General features: G+C 44.0%; 1 protein-coding gene across 1 annotated transcript; it reads left to right on the top strand.

Moving 5' to 3' along the window:
- The first annotated feature begins 1,269 nt into the window (after positions 1 to 1,269).
- Positions 1,270 to 27,543, top strand: GCNA (germ cell nuclear acidic peptidase). The gene is made up of 13 exons (XM_056130035.1): positions 1,270 to 1,282; positions 2,960 to 3,905; positions 4,963 to 5,022; positions 7,780 to 7,896; positions 9,986 to 10,032; positions 10,518 to 10,668; positions 11,749 to 11,828; positions 18,059 to 18,352; positions 19,135 to 19,210; positions 22,241 to 22,385; positions 24,366 to 24,504; positions 25,644 to 25,848; positions 26,708 to 27,543. The coding sequence occupies exons 1-13, from the start codon at positions 1,270 to 1,272 to the stop codon at positions 26,955 to 26,957; spliced, it is 2,523 nt and encodes an 840-aa protein (XP_055986010.1). The 3' UTR covers positions 26,958 to 27,543.
- The last annotated feature ends 312 nt before the right edge of the window (positions 27,544 to 27,855 follow it).

The following is a 27,855-nucleotide window of genomic DNA, read 5'->3' as shown; positions in this document are numbered from 1 at the left end:
TTTTTTTTTGTTTTCTGGGCCACATTCCTGTGGTGTTCAGGGTTTATTCTGTGCTCAGAGATCACTTCCAGTGTGCTTAGGGGATCATGAGGGGTGCTGTGAATCGAAGACAGGTTGACAGCAGGAAAGCTAATGCCCAATTCATTGTACTATCGCTCCAGTCCTGGAAAATGTTTTGTTCGATCATAAATTTTTTATTTTTGCACAGTATTGGGAATGATCAACAGAGTGCCCTCTGTAGCTCCAGGGTTTGGAGAATTGTGAAGTAAAGGCCATAGTTATTTTGCTGCTTCCAAAATAACCTTCAAAAGTTATTTTGCTGCTCCCAAAACTTGCTGCCCCCCCCCCGCGCCCCCCCCCCCCCCGGGGTTGCTGCTTATATCTGTTGACATCTTAGGATGTCAACAAACTCCTTCACCGACCCCCCCCACTCTATCCCATCCCCCAAGGCTCAGTAATTTGCCGAACATCTGACAGAAAATCAAAGATCAAAGACTGGATTCACTAAGTCCTTACACTGATGAAAATTTGAGCAATCAGATTGGGCTCTGGACATTACCCCCAACATCATGCAAAAAGAGTTTTGGGTCGCTGGGTGCAGAAATGGGGTCACCTCCGAATTCATAAAATGGCGCTTTCAGGACACACGGTAACACTCACGAGTAGGCGTTACCCGGGATATAGAAACAGTGTTATAGCTTTTGTACCGGCTATGCAGAAAATACCGCGAACTTTAAATTTGCGTCGGGATCACGCAACAAGAAGTCGGTGCTGTGATAGGTGGATATAGGGATGACGTCAGATCCGTGATGCCATATATAAGGCCACACGCCCGCCTTCCCGCGCAGTTGCCGCCGATCGCGCACTGTGAGTGGGAGCTTGCCGTCGAAGGGGAGCCACTCGGCTAGACATGGAGGCAGCAGGTAAGTAAATGACCAGCCGGTTGTGATGGGCACTGAAGCGGGGTCCATTGTGAAGCTCATACTACTTGGACATATTAATAAAAAACAAGATTGGAACATTTCAGGTCACTTTGTGTGCCCCTAAACTCCGGGGCTGAGATTCTGGTAAAATGAACTTTTTTCACAGAAAACGAAAATTTTAAGACGCTGGAAAAATAATTTATGTTTGACCAGTTAGTAATAAGAGTAGTAAAATTTGGGGGGTGTAGGGGGCGGGGGGGGGTAAAATATCTCGTGGGTATTAAATGGTTCCTCAGCGGTGAGGGTTGGGGCAGGTGTCGCGCAAAGTGAGGCAGCGGTAGTACGCATGGAGGTGACAAGTAGGCTCAGATATTGTGAGTGAGAGTCCATGAGTGGGGTTCAGTGGTAGGGGGTTCGTGTTCAATGGCGGGCGTGATGGGGCTGGTGATGTACGAGTTGACTCCACGAGGCCTGATTATGTGAGATTTCTGAGACCTATAATATTACTAGGGCTGGAGGCCAAATAAAATGCTGGAATGAAAAAACTTGACCCTCCCCAGTCAGAAGTCAAGGCGGCGGGCAGCGGCGCGAGGTGGGGGGGGGCGGCGCGGGGGGGGGGGCGCGGGGTGGCGCGCGGCGGGCGGCGGTGGTGCGGGGGGGGGGGGGGCGGGGTGGGGGGGCAGGCGGCGGAGGGGGCGGGGCGGGAAGCTATGCCTCGAGTTCTGTGGAGGCTGGTAGTAGTTTTGGGGTAAGGGATCTGCCTCAGGAGCGTGGCCAGAACAGAGCGGGAGTGGAGGGCTTTGAGACCTAGTTTTGTACAGAATTCTGGTATAAGACTAGCCAAGCTGTGGTAGTGGGTTGGGATGAGCACAGCTTCTTTGCAGGAGACCTGAGTTTGATTGGCACCACATAGTTCCCTGAGGACAGCCATGTGTGCCGTGAAACAAAAAGATGGTAGGGGAAAGAAGTTTTAGTTGGATTCATGGTTTTTTTGGTGGCAGGTGAGACCCTCTAGTAGTGTCATTTCCTGAAGTACTCCTGCCTGCTGGGTAGTGCCCAGTGCCTGCAGATTTGGTGCTGCTTTGGGTCTGTGGTGCTCGGCCAACCCAGAGGTGCTCAGTGGTTTCCAGAGTACTGGGGATTGGGACTTATTCCAGTATACTATCTATCTCCTGGCCCTTAAAATAGTTGTTTTAAGATTAAGGGGTTGTTGGAGGTGGAGCGATAGTAGAGTGCCTTGCATGCGGCCTACCCTGGTTCGATCTCCCGGCATTCCATTTGGGTCCCCAAGCACTGCCAGAAGTAAAGTGCAGAGCCAGGAGTAACTCCCGCTCAGGTGTGACCCATAAAGCCAAAAGAAGAAGATTAAGGTGGTAATAGTAAGGAGGAAGGGTCCAAGACCTGGTGGCAAAAAAAAAAAAAAGAAAAAAAAACTGGGGCATGGCGCTAGGAGTCACGGTTGAAGGGGGAAGGGTGCAAGTCACAGAATGTATCTGGATATATTTGACCGAGTGTCCAGCGGGAGGGGCCTGCGGAGGGCTGGTGAATAATAATCCTGCCCACTAGGTGGCATTATAGAGCCAGGGCCCACAGATATGCCTGATCTGTGGTGCTGGAGATTACACGGGCCACAGTGCTCAGAGGCTTCTGGGCTACTGGGGATCTAACCCTGTCTCCCTGGCCCTTTTGAGAACTGTGAAGGGGTGCTGGTGATACGGGAATTTAGAACACTGAAACGCTAAGTCTGAGATAGGACAGGGGTTTGTATATATACTTAAGCCCAGTAGTGGGGAATACTGTGGGACTAATTTGAGTGCCCTCACATTTTCCAAGCTGCATAAAGGATGCATATTGTAGAATGTCAAATTGGTCCTCCATCTCTCTGTCCCTCTCTCCTCTCCCCCCTCTCTCCCTCTCTTCCTTTCCCTTCTTTCATTTTTTGTCACCCTCAAGCAAAACAATCATCTTACTCTTGTATCTCTCTCCAGCTCTAGGTTCTGGTTTCTTGAAAGCATGTACCGTTCTTTTGACTACAGATGAAAATGAGTCCAACATTTCTGAAGAACAAATGAAGGCTGAGCCCAACATTTCTGAAGAACAAATGAAGGCTGAGTCCAACACTGCTGATGAACCAGTGAAGGCTGAGTCCAACACTGCTGATGAGCCAGTGAAGGCTGAGTCCAATAATGCAGATGAGCCAATGAAGGCTGAGTCCAACATTGCTGTTGAGCCAGTGAAGGCTGAGTCCAACATTGCTGATGAGCCAGTGAAGACTGAGTCCAACAATGCAGATGAGCCAGTGAAGACTGAGTCCAACAATGCAGATGAGCCAGTGAAGGCTGAGTCCAACATTGCTGATGAACCAATGAAGGCTGAATCCAACATTGCTGATGAACCAATGAAGGCTGAGTCCAACAATGCTGATGAACCAATGAAGGCTGAGTCCAACAATGCTGATGAACCAATGAAGGCTGAGTCCAACAATGCTGATGAACCAATGAAGGCTGAGTCCAACAATGCTGATGAACCAATGAAGGCTGAGTCCAACAATGCTGATGAACCAATGAAGGCTGAGTCCAACATTGCTGATGAACCAATGAAGGCTGAGTCCAACAATGCTGATGAACCAATGAAGGCTGAGTCCAACAATGCTGATGAACCAATGAAGGCTGAGTCCAACATTGCTGATGAACCAATGAAGGCTGAGTCCAACAATGCTGATGAACCAATGAAGGCTGAGTCCAACATTGCTGATGAACCAATGAAGGCTGAGTCCAACAATGCTGATGAACCAATGAAGGCTGAGTCCAACAATGCTGATGAACCAATGAAGGCTGAGTCCAACAATGCTGATGAACCAATGGAGGCTGAGTCCAACAATGCTGATGAACCAATGGAGGCTGAGTCCAACAATGCTGATGAACCAATGAAGGCTGAGTCCAACAATGTTGATGAACCAATGAAGGTCCAGGGTGGTGATAGGTAAATTTGAAAAATTCTGTTTTCTTTTGTTTCAGGTGTGAGACATCTGGCAATATGCAAGGCAAGCGCCCTACCTGCTGTACTATTGCTCCAGCCTCCAAATTCTCTTTCCTTTTAGTTTTATCTTGTTGGCAAATTATTCCTTCCTCTAAAAAAGGGTTTATTTTGTTTAGAGTCTGCACAGTATATTATATTTATAACAATATTTTAGAATGCTTACCTGCCCTCCCCAGTATCTCTCCTCCCACCTTTACCATGTGAGCATATTATGGGAAAATGCATAAAACATAGTACACAGATTGGAAAATAGAGTCCCCTTGATGTTGCAAGCCACACAGGTAGGTATATGTAACTCCCCTCCTGCTCCTACTGCCTGAGTTCTTGAAACAACAAAAAGGGGGTGAGGACAGTAGTTACCCTGTGACATTCAGTTGAACAATTACATCAGAAAAGCAAATGGTCACCTGGTAGTCTGGCTTTTGTAGAGGCTCAGTAAACGTTGAATCAGTGAAGAATGAACCGCAGATACACTTAACTGTATTTGATTTTTTTTACTGAGTTCCAGAAATAACCAAGGAACTATTGATCCATTGTAAAAATAATCAAACTTTGGGGCTGGAGAGATAGAGGTTAGGCACTCCCCTTGCATGCAGCTGATATGGGTTTGTTCTCTAGCACCACCTGTCGTCCTCCAACAACTTCTAGGAGTGACTCCTGAGCTGTTCTAGGTGTGGCCCATAAACCAAAAAAGGAAAAGTTTTCCTTACATGCTCCCTTCCTTGTTCTGGGGTAGTAATTTGGTGCTCGTTCTTTTTCTGTAATCATAGAAATGCCCATGCACACACTATGATTGATGGTGTTTGGGTTTTTTGGTATGTTTTTGGACCAAACCTGGTTGCCTTCGGGGACCATATGGTGCTGAAGATAGAACCCATGTCATTCACATGCAAAGAAGTGCACTACTCATGGTAGGGCACTTGTAATCCTTGGCTCGTATATAGTGCTACTCATAAATAATAAGTTTCAGGATAACCAAGAGCACATTTGTTTTTTGCAGCTCAGCTTCGGAATCTGAAGCAAACGAACAGAAACCCACCAGCACAGATGCCCCTTCTGGGTAAGTCTGTTGTGCAGGCCTGAAGGTTCAGTGCTCAGGCTCTGTGATGCAGTATGTTTGAGGGAACCACCAAGCACATCTAGAAGTGCTGGGTCTGTGTCTCTCAGATGCCTGGAGGCGTGTGCTCTTACACGTCATTTCTCTCCTTATTTTCCTCTTTGCTCTCTGCATTTTTAGTTGCAATTTCTTTATCTTCCAGTTCTTTCTCCTATAGCCCCTTTCTCAGAATTCATTTTCATGGTTTAAAAACATTGGGGGCAAATACAGTTGTATTTGGGGACAGTTTCAGCGTTACTGGGGGGGACCATGTAGTGTTTGGGATAAAACCCAAGGCACCTATAAGTAATGCATATGCTTTAGTCCTTTGAATAATTTCCCTGGCCTTTATATTTCTGGAAAAAGTTTGAAATACACATTGTTACTTACGTGTTGAGCCTCCCATGTGCAAAAGCACATGCTTTGGCCATTTGAGTTTTCTCCTGTGCCCTTAAATTGTTTTGGGCTGGAGCGATAGCACAGCGGGTAGGGCATTTGCCTTGCACGTGGCCTACCCAGGACAACCCGGGTTCGATTCCTTCGCCTCTCTTGGAGAGTCTGGCAAGCTACCGAGAGTATCCCGCCCGCACGGCAAAGCCTGGCAAGCTACCCGTGACGTATTCAATATGCCAACAAGAGTAACAAGTCTCACAATGGAGACGTTACTGGTTTGCTCGAGCAAATTGACGAACAACGGAATGACAGTGCTACAGTGCCCTTAAATTGTTTTTAGTTTGTTTTTGGGTTCCACCTGGCAGTGCTCAGAGCTTATTCCTGGCCCTGTGCTTTCACTCCTGATTGTGCGCAGGGAACCATACTGGTGCTGGGGTCAGCTGTGTGCAAGGCAAACTCCTTACCATCTGTATTACCTTTCTGCCCCCTCCTCCTGTTACCATTTTATAAGGGATTTTTTAAAAAATTCTCAAGATTTATTCTCTAAAGAGGTAATCTTTGTGAAACATTAGCTGATAATATTCAGTTAGTAATTGTCTTTGTATTTTCATTAAGGCACATAATTCTCATACCATGTAATTTTTTTTTTTGCTTTTTTGGTCACACCCGGCAATGCACAGGGGTCACTCCTGGCTCTGCGCTCAGGAATTAACCCCGGCGGTGCTCAGGGGACCATATGGGATGCTGGGAATCGAACCCGGGTTGGCTGTGTGCAAGGCAAACGCCCTACCCGCTGTACTATCGCTCCAGCCCCATACCATGTAATTCTTACTTTTTACAAATTTCCACTGACCCTATTCACTTAATTTAACTATATAATCCTTAGTTAACTTAGCCAGACTTGCAAATCAACATTAAGTATAAATTTTCATATTTATAAGGGATTTTATTTGATCTATCTTTCAAAGCCTTGTAATGTGATTTCATAGTACTTTCATGAGAGTTCTGGGCTAATCTAACTGGATCAGTCTCTTTTTTTAATTTAATATTTTTAAGTTCACAATAATTTATTACACCATCCCACCACCATTATTTCAAATTTTCCCACCACCACCCAAACATGCCCCCAAAGCATGAACTAATAAATAAGTTATTTTGTATTGCTTGTTATGAATAATCTGCTAAGAATGATCCAAGTTTCCTTAGGGGAAAGTGTGTGAAGAGTGTTGTATCATACCCTGGATCCATTAAGCCCTTATATAAGAAGAGATAACTAACATGTTGTCACAGGTTGCCCCTTTATATATATCAAAATATGTTGCCTTCTACATAACACACCAACAAATGTGGTGTGCTACTCTTGGTATATCAGTGGGACAGAGTATATGTCATGGCTGCACTTACGGCTGTGCACTCCAGGAACTCTACAATTTTAAATAGGGTGAAACAACTAGAATTAAATTTTTAGCTGGATGGTGACTTTGGGGTGCGGAGGCATCTCTGTGGGGTGTTGCTCTTTCTCTTCCCATATTTATTTGTGAGTCTCTGGATTATGACTATTATGAGCTTATATGGTACCAGAGGCAGTTCGTGGGTGTGACTGCCAGGTTCCTGGAAGCACAGGGAATTGGAAGGGAGCCCATTCCCGACTCTGAGAGCCTAGAGATTTCAGTCAAAAAACCTGTATACCGAAATTTTTCAGCAGATTCATTCTTATAGATGAGGCTTATTCCGCACCTGTGATTGGCCATGAGCATGGTGGTGATTGGGTTCTGGAGGTTTTCAGCTGCTGTGTCACTGTTGGGGCAGATGGAGGGACTCACCCACCCCCCTCTGGAGTGCTCCTGATGAGATAGCCTGGTGTAGGGTCTGGAGGCATCTCTGTGGCATTGAATCATTCTTTTTAACCACCTGTTTCTTCCTCACTTTTCCTCTCAGACCTCTTCCATTGTATACAAACTGTAAATAGCTGTCTTGTTTATAGGTATTAGAGTGTACCTAATTCCTGGAGCGATAGCACAGCGGGTAGGGTTTTCACCTTACAAGCGGCCAACATGGCCGACCCGAGTTCGATTCCTCCGCCCCTCTCGGAGAGCCCGGCAAACTACCGAGAGTATTCGATATGCCAGACACAGTAACAACAAAGTCTCCAAAGGAGACGTTACTGGGCCCGCTCGAGAGTGTACCTTGCTGTCCTGTAATATTTTGTCATATTCTGCTCCTATATACCTTTTTGTGCCTTAAAAAATGTGCATAGCATAGACATATGTAAGAAAATAGATGAAACATAACCATTAGATTTTATATAATGCTACTCATTGTTAATAGGTTTCAGGATAACCAAGAGCACATTTTCCTCATTTCTAGGAATGCAACCTGCAGCTTGACTTTGGATTCTGATGTGAAAGAACATATTGAACCCAAACTGATAGAAACCCTGGCTCAGTAAGTCCACTGTGCAAGTCAGTGTTGTATGGGGATATCTGGTGATGTAGTACAGTGTAAGGTAGCACATCTACCAGTGCTGGGCCAGGACCTTGTGGGGCTAGGGATGGATCTAGGTCCTGCAGGTCCTAGGCATCTGCTCTGCCACTTGATATATTTCTTCATTCCCGTCCTTACTCTCTGGAGATTTTTTTGTGGCCACACCTGGTGGTATTCTGGGCTTACTCCTGGCTCTCAGCCCAGGGATCACTCCTGGTGGTGCTGTGGGGATCATATGGGGTGATAGAGATTAAATTTGTTTTGGCCACATGCAAGACAAATGCCCTACCTTCTGTATTAACACTCCGGCCACACTCTCTGGATTTTCAATAGCTATTTCTTTCTTTTTTTTTTTTTTTGAGTGCCCAGCAATGCTCAGGAGTACTTCTGGCTTTGCACTCAAGAATTATTTCTGGCAGTGCTTGCAGGACAATATGGGATGCTAGAGATCAAATCCTGATCGGCTACTTGCAAGGCAAATGCCCTACCAACTATACTGTCTCTCCAACCCCTCAACTGCCATTTCTTCCCCCTCTAGTTTTTTTCCCCTTATGGCCCCTTCCTCAGAATTTGTTTTTATGTTAAAAAATAACAATTTGGGGCACAGCCAGTGATTTTTGTTTTAGGAGAGTTTCTGGTATTGCTCCAGGTACCCTGTGGTGCTGGGGATCAAACCCAAGACTCCCACATGCAGAGTATATGCTTTAATCCTTGGAACCATTTCCTGTTTTCATACTTTTGAAAAAAAATTTGAAACACTAGTTACTTCTGTATGTGTGCTTCTCAGCATCTAGCTCGAAGTCTTCCACATGCAAGATACATGCTTTGACCCTTTGAACAGTCTCCCTTGCCCTTAAAGGAGGGGTGTGTGTGTGTCTGTGTGCACACGTGTATTTATTTGCTTTGTGGGCCGCACCTGACAGTGCTTAGGGCTTGCTTACTCTTGGCTCTGCACTCCTGGCAGTGCTCTACATGTTGTACTATTTTCAGCTGCCAACCCCGCCTACCCCACTTTTCATATTTTTGGACCCTACCTGGCAGTACTCAGGGCTTTCTCTTGTCTCTGTATTCAGGGCTTCCTTCTGACTCTGTGCTATTTGATAACAGATTTTTATTTGTTTATCCATTTCTAGGACTTCAAGTTGCAACTCGATTCCTGTTACTGTAGGTAAAAAACGCAAGAGACCCAGGAACTTGAAGCCTCCTGAGTAAGTCTGTGGTACAAGGAAGAAAATTCAGTGCTTAGACCCTGTGATACAGTGTGGTGTGAGGGAGCCACCAGGGCCACATTGCTGGGCACGAACCGTGTTCAGCTAAAGATGGACCTGGGCCTTGCAGTTGTCAGGTGTCAGGACTTGAGGTCCTCCTTTCACCTCATTACTCTCTGTATTTTCAACTGCCATCTTTTCATCCTTGCGTTGTTTTTCCTATGGCCCCTTTCTCAGATGATTTTAGCTACAATATATTTTGGAGAGTGGTTCCTGGTGTTGCTCAGGGCCCATGTAGTGCTTTGATTGAGCCCAAGATTCCTGCATGTAGAGCGTGTGATGTCCTTTGAACCAATTCTCTGGCCTTCGTATTTTTAGACAAAATATTTTGAAAAACTCTTATTTTCATTTATATGTGTGTTGCTGAGAATCTAACCTTAACCCAGGACCTCACATATACATGCAAAGCATTTGCTTTGCATGCAAAGCTCCATTTTTAATAGCTCATTTTTAAATATAAATAAATTACTTTGCAGAATACAGGCTTTTCACTGATAACTAATTAATTATACTCAACATCTTCCTAATATTCTACAGTAAAGATTGGGAAGCTTATTTTCTTATTTTTTCTTCCATTTCACTGTGCACTTAATTTCATCAGCACGTAAGGTCTTGTAATGTTTTACTTTCAGAAATTGGTCTCTGAGAATATGTGTGGTTCTTTGTGTTGAACTCAGGATCTCACACGTATAAGGCAAACTCACTAAAGTTCAGCTGTCTTCTCAGTTCTATTTGAGATTTTTGGACATTTACCTGCCTTTAAAGTATTTCTTTTTTTGCAGCTGCATTATAAATTTGGACTCTAGCAGTGATGATGAATTGGCGCCCCGTAAGTAAAGCCCAAACTAGTTTTATATTTTGCAGAGTAATTCAGCCAAGCCATTTTAGAAATGTGAAACGAGATTTTGGGTATTTTCTGTAAGCTTTTTCATGGTTTTTCTTCTAGGGTGTTCTAGATTGGTGAAACAGTTTTTTACTTAATTTTCCATTCTCAGGAATTGAATCTGTTTCTTTTCCAATTTATTTTCCTGTACCATTTCACTTTAGGTCTCTGTATTTATGTTTTCTATCTCATGGAAGCTATAAGGGTATAACATCACTGTTATTTAACTGTAATTTATGTACTTTAATTTTAGGGAGTTAAAGATAGGGTTAATCATATTCATATTTTATAGTAGTTCAGGTGCTTTCTGATATCCTTTTTTCCTCCCTCCCTTCCTTCTCTTTCTTCCTCTCTCTCCCTGTCTCTCTCTTTCTTTCTTTCTTTCTTTCTTTCTTTCTTTCTTTCTTTCTCTCTTTCTTTGTCTGATTTAGCTGAGTCTAAAGTGCAAGTGAAATCCTACAAGGTGGCTGTGCCAGCAGTGCAAGTGAAATCCTACAAGGAGGCTGAGCCTAAAGTGCAAGTGAAATCCTTCAAGGTGGCTCTGCCAGCAGTGCAAGTGAAATCCTACAAGGAGGTTGATGGGTAAGTAGAAAACTAGTGATTTCTATTTTTAAAAATTTTGAACCACACTCACCTGTGCTCAAGATTTATTCCTGGCATTTACTCAAGCATCACTCCGGGCATTGCTTAGGGGACCATATGTGGTGCCGGGAATGGAACTGGGTTGGCCACTTGCAAGGCATGCTGTGCTAGTTGTTCTCAATAATTGATCACATTCAGTATTTCAACATCAATCCCACCACTATTACTTCTAATTTTCCCACCACCACTGAAGCCCGCCCCACAGGCAGATGCTGAATAATTTGTATAGTATTGCTTGTTATGAATAGTATGAGATGTTGCATGACTGTGCACTCCTGGAATTCTACAACTGTAAATAATTGGGGTCTGGAGCCTTCTCTGCAGTGTGCTGCTCTCTTCCGAGATTCATTTGTGAGTCTCTAGATCTTAGCTGTTAATGCGCATACATGGTGCCCAGAGGCAGTTCATAGGTGTGACTGCTAGGAAACCAGAAGGGCAAGGAGATGGGAGAAGGTGGCCCATTCCTGCCTCGTGAAGCCTGGAATATTCAGTCACACGTCCCATGTACCTGGTTTTTCAGGGTGGGGGCCCCAGGACGAGCCTGTGAAGATTATCCATGAGTGTGGCGGCAATTGGGTTCTGGAGATTTACAGCTGCCAGGGTTCATTTGGAGCAGGCAAAGGAACAAAGCCCACTCCCCTCCGAGGCACCCAGGTGAAATCAGCCTGACTCACGGTGGGAAGACATCTCTGCAGCATGCTGCTCTCTTCTGAGATAAGAAACCAATAAGAAAATCCAAGAGGCCTCTTGTGGGTACCCCCAAATCTTGGTCCAGTTTCACTCTAGTGGCTTCAAAAGACGGGGAACTGTAGGAAGAGTGGGTTTGGGGATGTAGATGACAAGTTCAGTTTGGGGTTAAATCAGGAATAATTCCAAAGAAGGGGGACAGAGTTATTGCGGGAGACAAACCAGCAAAAAAAATTTCCTAATGATCATGTTATAATGGAAAGGTAGAAAATGCCAGGAAAGAAAAATCATTCTGTTCACTTTTCTCTTGTTTTTCCTGGTCTCATCACTTAGCTATGTGATTATCGACTCAGATTCAGATGATGATTGCCCTGTGGCCAGTAAGGAAGTGAAAACTGAAATTGAAAAAGAAGGCAAGTATTTTAATAACTTCTAGATGTAGCTGAGCTCAGTCGCCTCATTATGCTTAGTTCTTTCGGGATCTGGAGCGACAGTTGCTGTGTTCTGAATCACTCGGTGTTGACTGCTGCTATTCTGTCTCATGCATGCTGCTGCTGGTGTGGCTGGATTCTCCACACACCCCAGGAAAATTTCGAACATAGCCATTATTCTTACTGTCTTAGACCTTGGACATTTCCCTCAATAAAGTTCTTACCCACCTCACAATATCCAAGTAGGAGGGGAGAGAGTTAAGATCTGAGACAGAAGCCTAAAGGCAGCTCTGCTTCTTCCCTTGAATCGGAAGATATATGTTTTGATGATGGACTTTGAAGCAAGGCTTGTTGCTTTGACCTCCCCTTTCTTCTCTCTCCCCATGGATTCAACTCAGAGCTGCATACAGGCGAGGCTAGAGCTCTTCTATTGTGTCACATCCTGAGCCATTTATGCCTTTCTGCCAGTGGGCCCCTTAACTGTGGGCGTCCACCCCAGGGATAACGGAATGTAGAATGCTCCCTAGCTGCAGGTTATTTTCACTGTTTCCCTGCATGTCATTCGTTTAATATTGTAATTTAGGTAATTTTTCAGGAAGGAAAGGTCCAAGGAGTTGTAATATATACTTTGAACTTCATTTTTTACCAAAAACACACAGTATACTTCTATGCATATACATATTTTGAGGTGCTTGGGATTGAACGCAGGGACTCATACATGCCACAGGTGTTATACTTTGCCACTGAGCTATATCCCTGACCTTCAACTTCTTGCCTTTGTCATTGTAGTGTTTTTATTTTTATTGTTTTTCGGGGGCACACTCAGCAGTACTTGGGCTACTCCCAGGAAGTGTTTGGTTATTCATGGTGGTGTCCCGAGGACTATGAGGTACCAGGGAACAAACCTGTGCCTCCTGCATGCAGAACACATGGTCTAGTCCTTTGAGCTATCTCTCCAGCTCTAACAGTCTTTTTTGTCGAGGTTGGGGGAGCCTCAGGATTCTGCAGTCAAAGATCAATCCCAGCAGGTTTGCAGGACTATAAGGGGTACTGGGATTGAGCCAGGGTTAGCTGCCTGTAAGGCAAGTGCCCTACCTTCTATACTATCTCTCTGGCTTCTAGACATTTTTATTTTAAGAAGTATGTATGTTCTTTAACTTAAAACATTTTAACTGCAGATGGAAATGTCTAACTTTCTTAGTTGTTGAAATGTTTTAAAACAGACTACAGACATTCTACTTATAATAAATAAAAATGTCCAGGAGGAACTTTGTGCCATAAATACATCTCTACATTTGCCTTTGCCCTGGTTTTCATATCTGAAAGCACAGAAGGCCAGAAATAGAGCATTGAGCGGGCACTGGGGAACATTACATACTGCCCTTTTTTCCAGTCACAGGCCCCTTTGATGAGGGGGTGGCATTTCCAGTGTTTCCCAAGCCCTCACTCTCAATCACATTAGTGTTTTTGATAGCTTTATACTTATAGACCCATTAACTTATATTTTGGTACCTCATTTAAAGTTCTCATTTAAAAATTTTGTCTAATGATGGGGATAAAACAGTCTCACCTACCATCTATTACCACATTATTATTTTTTTTTTTGGTTTGTGTAAATGTTTCTTTTTTTTTTTTCCCTTTATTTTATTTTATTTTTTTTAAAGTTGTAGATTTACAATTTTTTGTGCTTTGGTTTCAATTATACAATGATCAGATACCCATCCCTCCACCAGTGCCCATTTTCCACCACCATGGATAATATCCCTCCCACCCCCGTCCCCCCATCCCCCCTGTCTCTGTGGCAGGGAAATCCCCTGTGTTCTCTCTCTCCTTTTGGGTGTTGTGGTCTGCAAAAGAGGCATTGAGTGGCAAACATGTTCAGTCCATAGTCTACTTTCGACATGCATCTCCCCTCCTGGGAGGATCCTCCAAACATCCTTTATTTGGTGCTCCCTTCTCTATCTGAACAGCCCTTTCCTCTAGGATACCCGGCTGGCCTCTAAGTTATGGAGTAATCCTCCTGGTGCTGATCTCAGCTATTCTTGGGTATTAATCTCATACTTTGTTACTTTATATCCCCCAGATGAATGCAATCTTTCTATGTCTATCCCTCTCTTTCTGACTCATTTCGCTTAGCATGATACTTTCCATATTGTACCACTTGTATGTAAATTTCATGACTTCATCTTTTCTAAGAGCTACATAGTACTCCATTGTGTAGATGTACCAAAGTTTCTTTAACCAGTCATCTGTTCTTGGGCATTCAGGTTTCTTCCAGTTTCTGGCTATTGTAAAGAGTGCTGCAATGAACAAACAAGTGCAGATGTCACTTCGACTATACATTTTTGCCTCTCTGGGATATATTCCCAGGAGTGGTATTGCTGGGTCAAATGGGAGCTCAATTTCTAATTTTTTGAGAATTGTCCATACTGTTTTCCAGAAGGGCTGAACCAGTGGACATTCCCACCAACAGTGAAGGAGTGTCCCTTTCTCGCCACATCCACGCCAGCATCGGTTGCTTTTGTTCTTTTGAATGTGGGCCAGTCTCTGAGGTGTGAGATGGTATCTCATTGTGGTTTTGATCTGCATCTCCCTGATGATTAATGATGTAGAGCATTTTCTCATGTGCTTTTTTGCCATTCGGATTTCTTCTTTGAGAAAGTTTCTGTTCATTTCATTGCCCCATTTTTGGATGGGGTTGGATGTTTTCTTCTTGTGGAGTTTAACCAGTATTTTGTATATCCTGGATATCAACCCCTTGTCAGATGTGTATTCGGTGAATATCCTTTCCCATTCTGTAGACTGTCTTTGTATTTTGGTCACTGTTTCTTTGGAGGTGCAGAAGCTTCTTAGTTTAAGATAGTCCCATTTATCTATCTCTGTTTTCACTTGCTCGGCCAGTGGCGTGGCATCTTTGAAGATACCATTAGCTTCAATGTCATGGAGGGTTTTGCCAACTTTATCTTCAATGTACCTTATGGTTTCTGGTCTGATGTTGAGGTCTTTAATCCATTTTGATCTTACTTTTGTACATGGTGTTAGGCAGAGTTCTGAGCCTATTTTTTTGCATGTAGACGTCCAGTGATGCCAACACAATTTATTAAAGAGGCTTTCCTTACTCCACTTCACATTACTTGCACCTTTATCAAAGATTAGATGAGCATATGATTGAGGAGAGATGTCAGTGTATTCAACCCTGTTCCATTGGTCTGCAGTTCTGCCTTTGTTCCAGTACCATGCTGTTTTAATTATTACTGCTTTGTAGTACAGTTTGAAGTTCGGGAGGTTGATTCCTCCCATTTTCTTTTTCCCAAGAATTGCTTTAGCTATTCGTGGGGGCTTATTGTTCCATATAAATTTCAAGAGTGTTTGCTCCATTTCTTTGAAGAATGTCATGGGTATCCTTATAGGGATTGCATTGAATTTATACAATGCTTTCGGTAGTATTGCCATTTTGACAATGTTAAGTCTCCCGACCCATGAGCAGGGGATATCTTTCCATTTCCTCATGTCCTCTTTTATTTCCTGAAGTAGCGTTTTGTAGTTTTCTTTGTACAGGTCCTTTACTTCCTTAGTTAAGCTGATTCCTAGGTACTTGATTTTCTGGGGCACAATTGTGAATGGGATTGTTTTTTTCATGTTGCTTTCTTCTCTCTCACTGTTTGCGTATAGGAAAGCCATGGACTTTTGGGTATTGATTTTATAACCTGCAACTTTACTATACGAGTCTATTGTTTCTAGGAGTTTTTTGGTGGAAGTTATTGGGTTCTCTAAGTAGAGTATCATATCATCTGCGAATAGTGAGAGCTTGATTTCTTCCTTTCCTACCTGAATGCCCTTAATATCTTTTTCCTGCCTAATCGCTATTGCAAGTACTTCCAGTACTATATTGAACAGCAGTGGAGAGAGTGGGCATCCCTGTCTCGTCCCTGATCTTAGAGGGAAGGCTCTCAGTTTTTCCCCATTGAGGATGATGCTTGCTGTAGGCTTGTGGTAGATGGCTTTAATTATGTTGAGGAAGGTCCCCTCTATACCCATTTTGGCTAGGGTTTTCATCATGAAGGGGTGCTGGATCTTATCAAATGCTTTCTCTGCATCTATTGATATGATCATATGCTTTTTATCTTTTCTTTTGTTGATATGGTGGATTATGTTGATTGATTTCCGAATGTTAAACCATCCTTGCATCCCTGGGATGAATCCTACTTGGTCATGGTGTATGATCTTTTTAATGAGTAGTTGGATTCTATTTGCTAGTAGTTTGTTGAGGATCTTTGCATCTGTGTTCATCAGGGATATCGGCCTGTAATTCTCTTTCTTTGTTACCACATTATTTTCATGCAGTATGAAGAGCACCAAAAATTTAGTGTCCAAAATCTTAATAAAGGGCAGTCCTTTAGGGGCTGGAGCAATAGCACAGTGGGTAGGGCGTTTGCCTTGCACGAGGCCGACCCGGGTTCGATTCCCAGCATCCCATGTGGTCCCCCAAACACCGCCAGGAGTGATTCCTGAGTGCAGAGCCAGGAGTAACCCCTGAGCATTGGCTGGGTGTGACCCAAAAAGAAAAAAAAAAGGCAGTCCTTTAAATAAAATGATAAAAGTTAAACTTGTTGAGGAAAAAACCTCCACTTTATTGTTCTAGTTTCTCTTACTTAGCCACTGAACTATATCCCTGACCTCCAACCTCTAGCCTTTGTCATTGTCTTTTTGGGGGAGGGCACATCCAGCAGTACTTGGGCTACTCCCAGGCTCAGTGCTTGGGTCACTCCTGGTGGTGCCCCACGAACCATGAGGTGCCAGGGAGCAAATCTGGGCCTCAGATAACTATTTTTTTCACCACGGCGCAAAGGCAAATGTGGAGATACGTTTATAGCACAAAATTTCATCATAGAATTGCAGCCTGGAAATACTTTGAGAGTCTCATCTGTTGTCTGAATTCATTATTTAAAGAACTTCAGATATGCAATAAGGACAGAGAAAAGAGGGGGTATTACTATGGTTTAAGAAGGCATCCTTCCCATAGAAAGATTGCATTCATCTGGGGAATATAAAGTAACAAAATAGGAGATTAACACCGAAGAATAGCAGAGGTAAGTACCACGAGGTTTACTCCATGGCTTGGAGGCCAGCCGCACATGCTAGGGGAAAAAGCAGCTCAGATAGAGAAGGGAGCGCCAAGTAAAGGGTGTTGGGAGGATCCTCCCAGGATAGGAGAAGCATGCTGAAAGTAGACTATAGACCGAACATGATTGCCACTCAATGCCTCTTTTGCAAATCACAGCACCCAAAAGGAGAGAGGGAACAAAAAGGAATGCCCTACCACAGAGGTGGGGTGGGATGGGAGGATGGGGAGGGGGGAAGGATGGGCACTGGTGGAGGAATGGGTACTCGATCATTGTATAACTGAAACCCAAGCACAAAAATTTGTAAGTCTACAACTGGTGTTTCACTAATAAAAATTTAAAATAATAAAAAAAAAAGGGAAAAAAAAAGAAGTCATCCTTCCTTGGAAACAAGACATTTTTCACCTGCAGTGGAAATGTTTTAAAATAGACCTACTACTTAAAATACAAATTATTCATTTTTTTAAATTTAAAATTATTTTATAATTAAAAATTATTTTGTTATTTTTAATCACCAAAAGATAGAAGTCTCCAAACCTGTATTTGGGAACCACTAAGAACTGACATTGGGGTACTTAGTAGGATTTGAAAATTGCCTTTGGACATGGATTGCTGTTTCATCTCTCACAAAAATTCACAAATCACAAATCATCCTGTTATTCGTCGATTGCCTCGAGCAGGTTCCAGTAATGTCTCCTTCATCCTAGCCCTGAGATTATATTCAAGGCTCTTTAGGAGAATGAGACCCATCATTGTTACTGGTATTTGGCATATTGGGTACGCCAAGGGGAGTTTGCCAGACTGCCCTGTGGGCAGGCTACATTCGGTAACCTGCCAGTTTGTCCAAAGTAGGAATGAGATAATAAGATAATAAGATGTCATAATAAGATGTCGCGCGGCCGGGATCTGGTTTCATCTCTATTCTCAGGAAATGTTAAAAGTAATGGAGGGGAAAGAAATGGTGTCATTCATAATGAATATTATGCTTCTTGGTTTGTTTCATTTATGCAAAGTAATCCAAAGGTGAGTGTTTCAGAGCTAATGGTGGAGGTAGTGCATTTATAGGTCGTTGTGTTTCTTGAATCTTAGATCTGTATCTGAAAGTTGAATCTGTGCCAAGCAGTGCTTCTACTATATTTATTGATGATGAGGATGATGGTAATGCCCAGGATATCCCTTTTCTCACTGAAGAGTTGAGTGATCAGAAAGGTCTTACAAGTACTGGCTCTGACAGCAACTCAGCTGATTTTGAAAAGCCCTGCCAGTCCTCAAAGTGTGGTCTGTCTAAAGAATTGTACGGTAGATCGGGGATCATATATAAAGAGTGCACGCCTGTGCCAAAGGAGTCAAGGAGAAGCAAAACCAAAAAGACAGTTACTACTGGTAAGTCAAATAAGCCAAGCATTGCTGTCCCAAACTACTCTACCAACTCTGTATCCCTGTGCCTTCCTTGCCCTTTCCCTGAATATGTTTATCTTGTTGTGTCTGCCTGCTCTGCCTCCCAACACTGTGCCTTTTTAATAATACTTTCCTGTGGCCGTGGGACAGACATCCCTGTGAAAGAGATCTTTAAAGGGATAGGGAAGAAGAACCTAAGACTTTCTCATACTCTCCTATTTTAGAATTAGTTCTATCCACCCTGAGTACTTTCCCTTGCACTGTACCTGGTCGGGGGCAGGTTTGGGCTACACCTTTTAGTGCCCATGGACTATTCCTAGCTCTGTTGAGGGAGCATTTGGGGAAGGGTATGTGGTACTAGGAATCAGCCGCCCTGCACTTTTTCCTGGGTATGGCCATTTTTGTAGGATTTGGCTCAATTGTTAGTGCTTGGAGAAATTTTTATTTATGGTTGAAGTGGGTCACACTTGGTGGCACTCAGCTGACTCCACGCTCTGTGCTTAGGGATCACTCCTGGTGTTGCCAGGATATGGTGCCATGGATTGCCAGGACTGGTGCCATGGATTCTATTGCTGACACTTTTTTAGTTCATGTGCTTTGTGCTGTTTCATCGTGGTGCCTGGGATCCCAGACAGTGGTGCTCCCAGGAACTTGCAACACATGTGAGGTTGTGCCTAGGCTTAAACTTGTGGCCGTGCCATTGTAAAGCAAAGTGTTTTGCCACTGAGCTATGCCTAATACAATTTTAAAATACTCTTTTTTTCCAGCTGTTAAACCACCAAAAAAGAAGTGTAGACGTTCAAAGAAGAAGTCCAGTGCAGAAAAAGAAGAACATGAGAATAAGTATGTGCTCCTCTTGATGATTGGAAAAGGAATTGGTTACACAATTGCCACATTAAACACTCCACAGGGCTGAGTACACACCCCGGGTGGGGATTTCAAGGGGATGAATGAGTCAGGCTGGGGAAGGGACCAAAGTTTCATTTTTGAGTTGGGGGGGCAGGAGGAAGAGAAACTTCTTGGGCTTCTTTCCTCCCTTCATCCTGATAGGTCCGGTGGGGACACTCTGCAAAGATCTCCATGGTTCCCTGGGTGTAGAGGCTCCTTTGTCTTTACACATTGACAATTAGTGATGTGTAGCCAAAGGAGACCTACCTACCCACCTTTCTTCTTCAGCCATGTGGCCATCGGTTTATTGTAAACCAAAGCCATTGTGGTAGAAATTGTGAGAGGGCAGGAATGGCATGATCTCATGTGTTGGAATTTGAAATCAGTCAAGAGTGTCTTCCAGTGTTTTCTAGTACTTTAGATGAATCCAGTTATTCTTACTCCTTGGTTAGATTCTTGTAACTTTTTTGTTTTTTTGGGGGGTGGGGTGGGGTGTGACCCCAAGACGCTACTGGTTCTGCACTCAGGAATTATTCCTGGCAGTGCTCTGGGGACCTTGCCGCGGGTCAAACCCAGGTTGGTTGCATGCAAGGCAAATGGTGTAGCTACTGTATTATGCCTCTGCCCCCTCTTGTGACTTTCTTAAGCTTAAATATTAGGCTGCACAGAGTTCCTTTTTAACAAATTAAGCTACACTTCAATTCTACAGCATGCTTGTATTTCCTACAGGATCTGATATTCCAACAGTGCTTGCGAGAACATGATTAAATCAGTTTGAGGCATTGCCCTACTCCATCCAGAGTAGGAAATTTATAGACTCCAGACAATTGCAAAAAAGTTATACTACTATGTGGGATTGATAATGAAAACCACAGTTTGTGTAGACCAACACTCTGAATACTTAAAGCAAAAAGAACATTTTTTTCTAATTAGAATTTGGAGCTTCTAGCTTTTCTCCCTTTAAAAACATGTCAGAGCTGGAGTGATAGTATAGTGGGAAGGGCATTTTTCTTGCATGTGGCCAACCTAGGTTTGGCCAGGTACCTGTATTCCATATGGTCCTTGAGCCCATCAAGAGTGATCCCTGAGCACAAGGCCATGAGTAAGCCCCGGGCACACCCACTGTGGCCCCAAATCCATGATTTTCATCAGTTTAAAAACTTATATTGAGGGATGGTGTATGCTTACATTTGTTTTATTAGAGAAGTACAGTGTGTTTATTATAATTTTAAATTTTGTTTGGCTGCATGCAAGGCAAGTGTTTTACCCACTGTATTATCTGATCCCTGCACATTTGATTTTAATTTGTATATTGGAATAATGCATATTAAAGGGAGGAAAAAGAAGGATGTGTCAGGGATCGGGGCCAGAGTAATTTTGATCTAACCACAGAGACTGCCTTCTCACAGCGACCTATATGATGCCATGGATCGAACTGGGGTAAGCACCTTACCATCTGCACTTTCTGTCCAGCGCTCAAAGTGGAAATCTTGAAAGTATTCACAATGACTTTGGAGGGTGGCTGTAGGGATTATGATAACAGAAGAAAGTTCTTTGCATGTGTGAAAATGTCATGCTTTGCAGTACTAAAAAGTTTATACCTTTGAGGATTTTTGGTTCTTGGTAGGGATGGAGATAGGGCATTCTAGGATATGGGCAAGCAGGTTGTGCCGAGGGGTGATCAGAAATCACAACTCAGTGTCCCAGGAATGTTTAGATTTTGCCCACTTTGACTACCTAGAACTGGTGCTTGGAAAGAGGTATTGAGAACAGCATCACTCATGCCTTGCATGCCAGATCAAGCAGTGAATGTAAAACCAGAGGTATATGATTGGAACATGCCTAGGGCAATTAATCTGTAACATTGGAGTAGAAGGGAAAACCTAGAGGTGAGGAACAAAAGTTATAGAATGCTGCAGTATTGTTGCATAAAATTAGCTGAAGGGAAATTGACTGATTGGGAAGGAGGGACAGGATGGAAAAAAACGTGTACAGAGAGCAGGATTAGGTTTGTGTTTAATCAAATATAAGGAAAGGAAGAAAATGGTTTAGAAAATGTCTTGGAGGGAGCAGAGCAATAGTACAGTGGGTAGGGCCTTGCACATGGCTGACCAGGGTTTGATCTCCGGCATCCCATGTGGTTCCCTGAGCACCAGGAGTAATTCCTGAGAGCAGAGTCAGGAATAACCCCTGAGCATTGCCGGGTATGACCCCCCCCCCCCCCCAAAAAGCCAAAAATAAATGAAGTCTCAGAAGGTTTCTGCCTGTTAAAACAGAAGTTGGGTAGTGAAATGTATTGAGCGTGAGACATATCCCTGTTAATTGGAAATTTCTATGAAGCAACTGTAAACTCAGAGCTGGACCACAGGAGAGACATGTGGACTCCATGCAGGTTGGGTGGGATCTTTTGTGTTGATGTGGAAACCATGGGTTCTGTGCCTCTGAATATATACATGGAGAAAAGAGAAAACAATGGAACCTTGGGACATGCCCTCATAAGATCCTGAAAAGGGACTGGAAGTTTTTTGTTGTTGTTTTTTCTTTTTGGGTCACACATGGCGATGCACAGGGGTTACTCTTGGCATTACACTTAGGAATTACTCCTGGCGGTGCTTCAGAGGACCATATGGGATGCTGGGAATTGAACCCGGGTCAGCCACGTGCAAGGCAAACGCCCTACATGCTGTTTACTATCACTCCAGCCCCAGGATCGGGAAGTTTTAAAAAAAATACTCTTTTTTGGGTTTTTTTGGTGCAACACTCAGCATTGCCTAGGGTACTCCTGGTTCTGCACTCAGGGATCATAACCTAGCAGGGTGCTGGGGATTGAACTTAGATTGATCACATACGAGGCAAGTGCACTACCTGCTGTAGCATCTCTCCACTGCCCGCCCCCCCCCCCCCAATCTCTTGATATAACCTGTATATGTGCATTTTCTTCTGTTTATTATGCTACACAAAACTCAGCTGAATTTCCCTTTGCAGGGATGCCAACTGCAATATCCCTGGATGTTTCCTACGTGGAATAGAAAATGAGAAGTGCTATTCTGGAAAGAATTTCAAACGTAACAGAGATGAGCTGGTCCAGAAAATCTATGCTCTGTTTAACAGCTCCGTCTTTGACAACAAGGTGAATCAATAAGGGACTTATCACTTCTCAGCACCTGCAGTATGCTCAGCACGCTTGGGTGCCGACTTACAGATGTGCTGTATATAATTATCTGACCCTGGGAGGCCCCAGATGGGGAAGATGAGATGTACCTATGGTTTAGTGAAAGAACTTAAATAATATTTGGGGTTGTAATATATGGTACAGACTAGGACAACTAGAGAAAACAAGCAGAGAGAGAAATCATTGGGAGCCTTAGTACTTAGGAAATTGAGTTGCTTGGAGGAAATGAAAATTGTTCTGGTTCTTAAAGGAAGGAACGTGGAGAGAACAGAAGTCAGGGGGAGAGGGTATATGTTGTGGCTGGCCTGTCTGGAAGGAACTATTCGAGTTAAAGGCTTAAAGGAATTGGGCAAGTTACTGACCCCCTTGTTGCCTCAGTTTTTCCATCTGTGAAACAGGAGCAATAATAGCACCTCTTAAATAGAATTATTGTTAGATCTGAGAAAGTTACTCCATATAATGTGCCAATAAGAGGGCCTATATAACATAGTGGCCAACACTTGTTAGCTGAGAATTTTTTCTGACTATGGGTCACATAGTCAGAAAATCCAGGCCGCAACCGGCTATGCTTAGGACTTATTCCTGGCAAGCTCAGGGAACCATATGGGATGTCCTCAGATGTATTTGACACTTGTTTTGTAGCTCCTGTGCACAGGTTTCTGTCATCTCCCTGTCTCCTTATAAGGAATCACAAAGCTTGCCCTCAGTGCTCTTGCCAGTCTAGTCAGTCTGCTTTATGTTCCAACTGCCTGGTCAGTGTCTTGACCTGTGCCGTGATTTGGCCTTTCCTTGGTTGTTTTGTTTTGGGGCCACACCCAGCAGTGTTCAGACCCATTCTTGCTCTTAGGAATCACTCCTAGCAGTGCATTGGGGACCATATAGGATTCTGGGGATCGGACCTGGGTGGGCTGTGTGCAACGAGGACACACTGCCCGCTGTACTATCACTGTGGTCCCCTGGCCTTTGTTTTCTGCACAACTTTAGATGTCAATTTTTTTTTATTTTTGGGTCACACCCGGTCATGCACAGGGGTTACTCCTGGCTCTGTACTCAGGAACCACTCCTGGTAGTGCTCAGGGGACTATATGGGATGCTGGGATTCGTACCCGGATCTGCTGCATGCAAGGCAAATGCCATACCTGCTGTACTATCACTCCAGCCCCGAGATGTCAATTTTTTTAATGCTTAAGAAACAAAAGTTAATTTTACAGTTTAAGTAGATGTGTGGGCTGGAGTGATAGCACAAGGGTAGGGTGTTTGCCTTGCACGCAGCCAACATGGCTGACCCGAGTTCGATTCCTCCGCCCCTCTCAGAAAGCCCGGCAAGCTACCGAGAGTATCTCGCCCACATGGCAGAGCCTGGCAAGCTACCCGCGATGTATTCATATGCCAAACACAGTAACAACAAAGTCTCCAATGGAGACGTTACTGGGCCCGCTCAAGCAAATCGATGAACAACGGGAGGATAGTGAAAGTGAAAGTAGATGCATCTGGGTCCCTTTCAAATGTGCAGGCCTCGCCTTTTTTTTTCTTTTATCTGCGTGCGACCTCTCTTGTCTGGTTCCCTGATGCCTATGATATCCTTGTACAGTCTCTCATGGTGTATGATAACCTAGTCTTGTTCCTACTGTTCTCAATCCAGTGTGTTTCTAGTCTGCACCGCATCTGAAACCCTGTCACCTGTGTCCCCTTGCTGGAGTCTGCTACTCTGATACCTGTTGCTGGGCCTCTCTGGAGCAGTACCCCAGTAACTCCCTGTGCCCAAACTTTCCTTAATCTCTGGCCACAGCCACATGTGCATGAGTGAAACCCTCTGCTGTCCTGCCATCTGGGCATAGACGAGAGGGGAAAAAAATTGGGTATACAAAACTCTTAAGATGTTCGTTTCTGGTTGGTGTCCAGCTGCTTTCTGATGGAAGGTTTTCTTTCTCTTGTCAGTTGCCGGAGAACATAGAAATTAAGTGGAATAATAAGATGTTGAGAACTGCTGGGCTATGCACCACTTGCAGGACAAATCATCCGAATTACCAGCGCTATGCCACGATTGATATTGCTCTGAAAATCTGCGACTCTGCAGGTAATTGCAGGAGCACAGTAGTGCTCTTTGTCAGGGGGTAGTACTCTGTCACTCTCAGGTGCTGCTCTGTTGTATGGCAGCCTGTGCTCCACCGCCCCCCAGTTTTACCCACCATTCCTGAGTTGATAGTCCTGCTGTGTGTTGCTTAGAGCAGTGTTGTACAACTGGGGGCCATATGGGTTATCCCCCTCCCGATAGTTATTCCAAGGAAAATTATGTACATGGAAGCAGGGCATGGGATGATTAGAGGGGTCAATAGGTAGGACAGGGTGTGCATGGTTAGAAAGAAGGTTGAGAAGCACTGACTTAGAGGACACTGATTGGACATCTCACTGTCCTGAGAATCCAACTTGTCCATATTTCTCCTCGGCCCAGTTCTTGCCCTGCAACCTCCTATTGCCAAGGGCAGCATATCCATTTTCCCAGGAGGTTCTATCTGGCCAAATCACCAGATCTTTGAACTAACTCTCCTTAGCATCATTCCCTCTCCATCTTTGCCTCTGCTCACAGCCTGGGTGCTCGCCACCTTACTCTTCTCCCTGACCTACTCATTCCCCTGCGTGTGCATTGCTCACCTCCTGAGTAACTGCTGATGCCTACAGCCTGGGGCCTCATGCCTCATTTAGCCAGTTTTCTCTCTCACTGCCTTCCACCAGCTGATGCTCCAAGGAGGCTGGCTTCAGTCACACAGTGCCTTCCAGGCCCCAACCTTGGCACATATTTTCCACCACAGCTAGAATTGCCATTCTTATATGTCCAGTCCAATAAATTGTTAAGGCCCAACTTCTCCATGGAACTGCTCCTGATCAAATCCCTTGCTTCCACCCTGTCCACTTCTTTCCCTAAAGTGAGAAATCAGACCCGAACTGCATGTGTTTCTGGTAAGGAGCTGCAAAATTGGGAGTACCTTGGAGCTGTTCTGAAAAGGCTTTTCACCGAAGGCTTCCTGCCATTAGCAATATTAGGTTGATGTAGGTGGATGTTTCACTCCCAGAGTCCCGGGGAGTGAGGCAAACTCTTGTCTGTCTGCATATGTGATAAAAGATGCTTTGCGTCAGGTAGGGTGGAGAATCTGGGTATTTGGTTGTAAACCAGAAGACAGTGCTCCCATAATTTTATTTTTTTATTCCTCTTCTAAGACCGACTCCGTGATATTTTGATCCATGAAATGTGCCATGTGGCATCCTGGATTCTTGATGGTGTCCATAGTTGTCATGGTAGTACATGGAAGTATTATGCCAGAAAGTCAAATATGGTGCACCCTGAGCTGCCCAAGATCACGCGTTGTCATAACTACAAGATTAACTACAAGATTCATTATGAATGCACTCAGTGCAAATCTCGGTAAGATTCTTCTCTGGCTTTCTCTTCTCTCCTCCCCTCCTTTCTTTGTTTTGGGGCCACAGTTGATTGTGTGCATGGTTTATTTCTGACTCTCTACTTGGGGAGCACTCCTGGCAATCCTGGGGATGCCATATGGAGTGCCAGGGACCAAACCTAAGTTAGCAGTATAAAAAGGTAAGCATCCTACCTGCTGTATTGTCGTTCTAGCCCCTCTGTTCTAGGGCTTTTTCCAGTTAGGGTTTTACTGTTTCCTGCAAGTGACTTTTTAATGATTTTATTGCTAAGTACATAGTTGTCTGATTTGAGTGAGGGCTCTTCTAAAAAAAACTTGTTTTGGGCCCAGACCTATTGGTACTTAGGGGTTTAATCTCAGTTCTGTACTTGGGATCACTCCTGTTGGTGCTCCAGAGTGCCTTGGATCAAACCCGGGCCTCAGCTAGTTGAGATAGTTGTTGGGCCGGAGAAGAAAAATCTCATTACCCCTTTCTTTTTTTTTCCTTGGATTTTGGGCCACACCTGGCAGAGCTCAGAGCTTACTCCCCACTCTGCTCTCTGGAATCTTTCCTAGTGGGATTGGGTGACTATGCAGTATCAGGGATAAAACCTTGCAGGCGTTGGCTGCATGCAAAGCAAGTGCCCTACACGCTGTCCTATCTCAGCCCCTCATTACTTCCTATGCCCTCTTCATTCTCTCCTGCTTTGAGCTGGCTTGAGCCCTGCTGCTGCTGCTGCTTCATGCCTCACCCTCACTCTCTGAGAACTCACAGGAGAAATGGTAAACTTTTGGGTCCTCGACCAGTAGCTCAGAGAGAGTACAGTGACTGATTCATTTGTTGTTTGATGTCTCCTTTCTCACTAGGGTTGGCCGCTATTCGAAATCTCTGAACACAGATCGCTTTATATGTGGAAACTGCTGGGGGCCTTTGGTTTTGGTGCCATTAACACGGAAAGATGGTACCCCCATTGCTCCTCACGTGAGGCCTTTTGCAAAGTTTGTGAAAGAGCATTACAGAGTAGTTAAGAAGAAGACCGCAGGGATTTGTCATAGAGATGTGATGAGAGAGCTCAGCAAGGCCTTTTTAGCCAAGAAACAGATGAATATTGCTTAAGGTATCAGAGAGTAGATTTGCTTGACCTGAAAGAAAATTTAGAAAGGTTAGACGTTTCAGGAAAATATTAATTCCTTTGAATCTTTGCATTTAAATGTATTGTTTCATGTTGTTAAAAAAAATTTTTTTGAGTTTTTTTGTGGTGCTTGGGCTGTTTTTGCCTCTGTACAGAGTAACCACTCGGATTGTATGTAGTGCCAGGGATGGCTAAAGAGGATACTTGCAAGGCCATTTGCCTTATTTCTAGCTTCATGATTGTTCTTAACCAGGGGTAGGATGCCTGGCTTTTAGGCTATAATCAAAAGGAGGTTCTTGGGGTTTTTACTTAGACTTCATTTTAGCACATAGAACAAAATGTAAAAAATAGGTTTTTATGAGGGGCCAGTTAAGTAAAGAATAGTGCTGGAGAGAGAACAAGTTTTAGGGGAAGTACTTCAAAGCCTGGGTGGCTATGTCAGATGTAACTTGTTAAACCAACCAGACATGAAAGACAGCTGTGTTTCATGCATTCAGTTGCTGTTGACATTGAACAAAACCTCTTGAGCCAATGTAATTGTTCATAAAACTTTTAAAAAATAAACATTTTCTGTAGTTTACTTGTTTTAAAAGTCTATTCATTGACAACGTGTGCCTAGAGAAAAATATACACCCTTTGCCCCCGCATCTGGAGCTTTTGGGATGTGTCTGGAAGAAAAGTCCTCATTGTTTCTCTGGTTTGCTTGTATTAATTTATTTTGTACTTTTTGGGTTACAGCCAGTGGTGCTCAGGGCTCTGTGCTCGGGGATAACCCTTGGAAAGCCTGGGTACCATATGGAGAGCCAGGGATCAAACCCAGGCCGGCCATATGCAAGGCAGATACTGAGCTGGAGCCACAGTACAGTCGATAAAGTGCTTACC

This window comes from Sorex fumeus, unplaced genomic scaffold, assembly GCF_029834395.1.
Source record: "Sorex fumeus unplaced genomic scaffold, SorFum_2.1 ptg000073l, whole genome shotgun sequence".
NCBI classification, from domain to species: Eukaryota; Metazoa; Chordata; class Mammalia; order Eulipotyphla; family Soricidae; genus Sorex; species Sorex fumeus.
The sequence above is the reverse complement of the archived record's forward strand: the minus strand, read 5'-3'. Positions and strand labels throughout refer to the sequence as shown.

Excerpts from the sequence above, each read along its gene's own strand:
- GCNA (XM_056130035.1), top strand. Across the intron at positions 18,353-19,134 it reads CAAAAAGACAGTTACTACTG|CTGTTAAACCACCAAAAAAG; the intron begins GTAAGTCAAATA and ends CTTTTTTTCCAG. Across the intron at positions 24,505-25,643 it reads GAAAATCTGCGACTCTGCAG|ACCGACTCCGTGATATTTTG; the intron begins GTAATTGCAGGA and ends TCCTCTTCTAAG.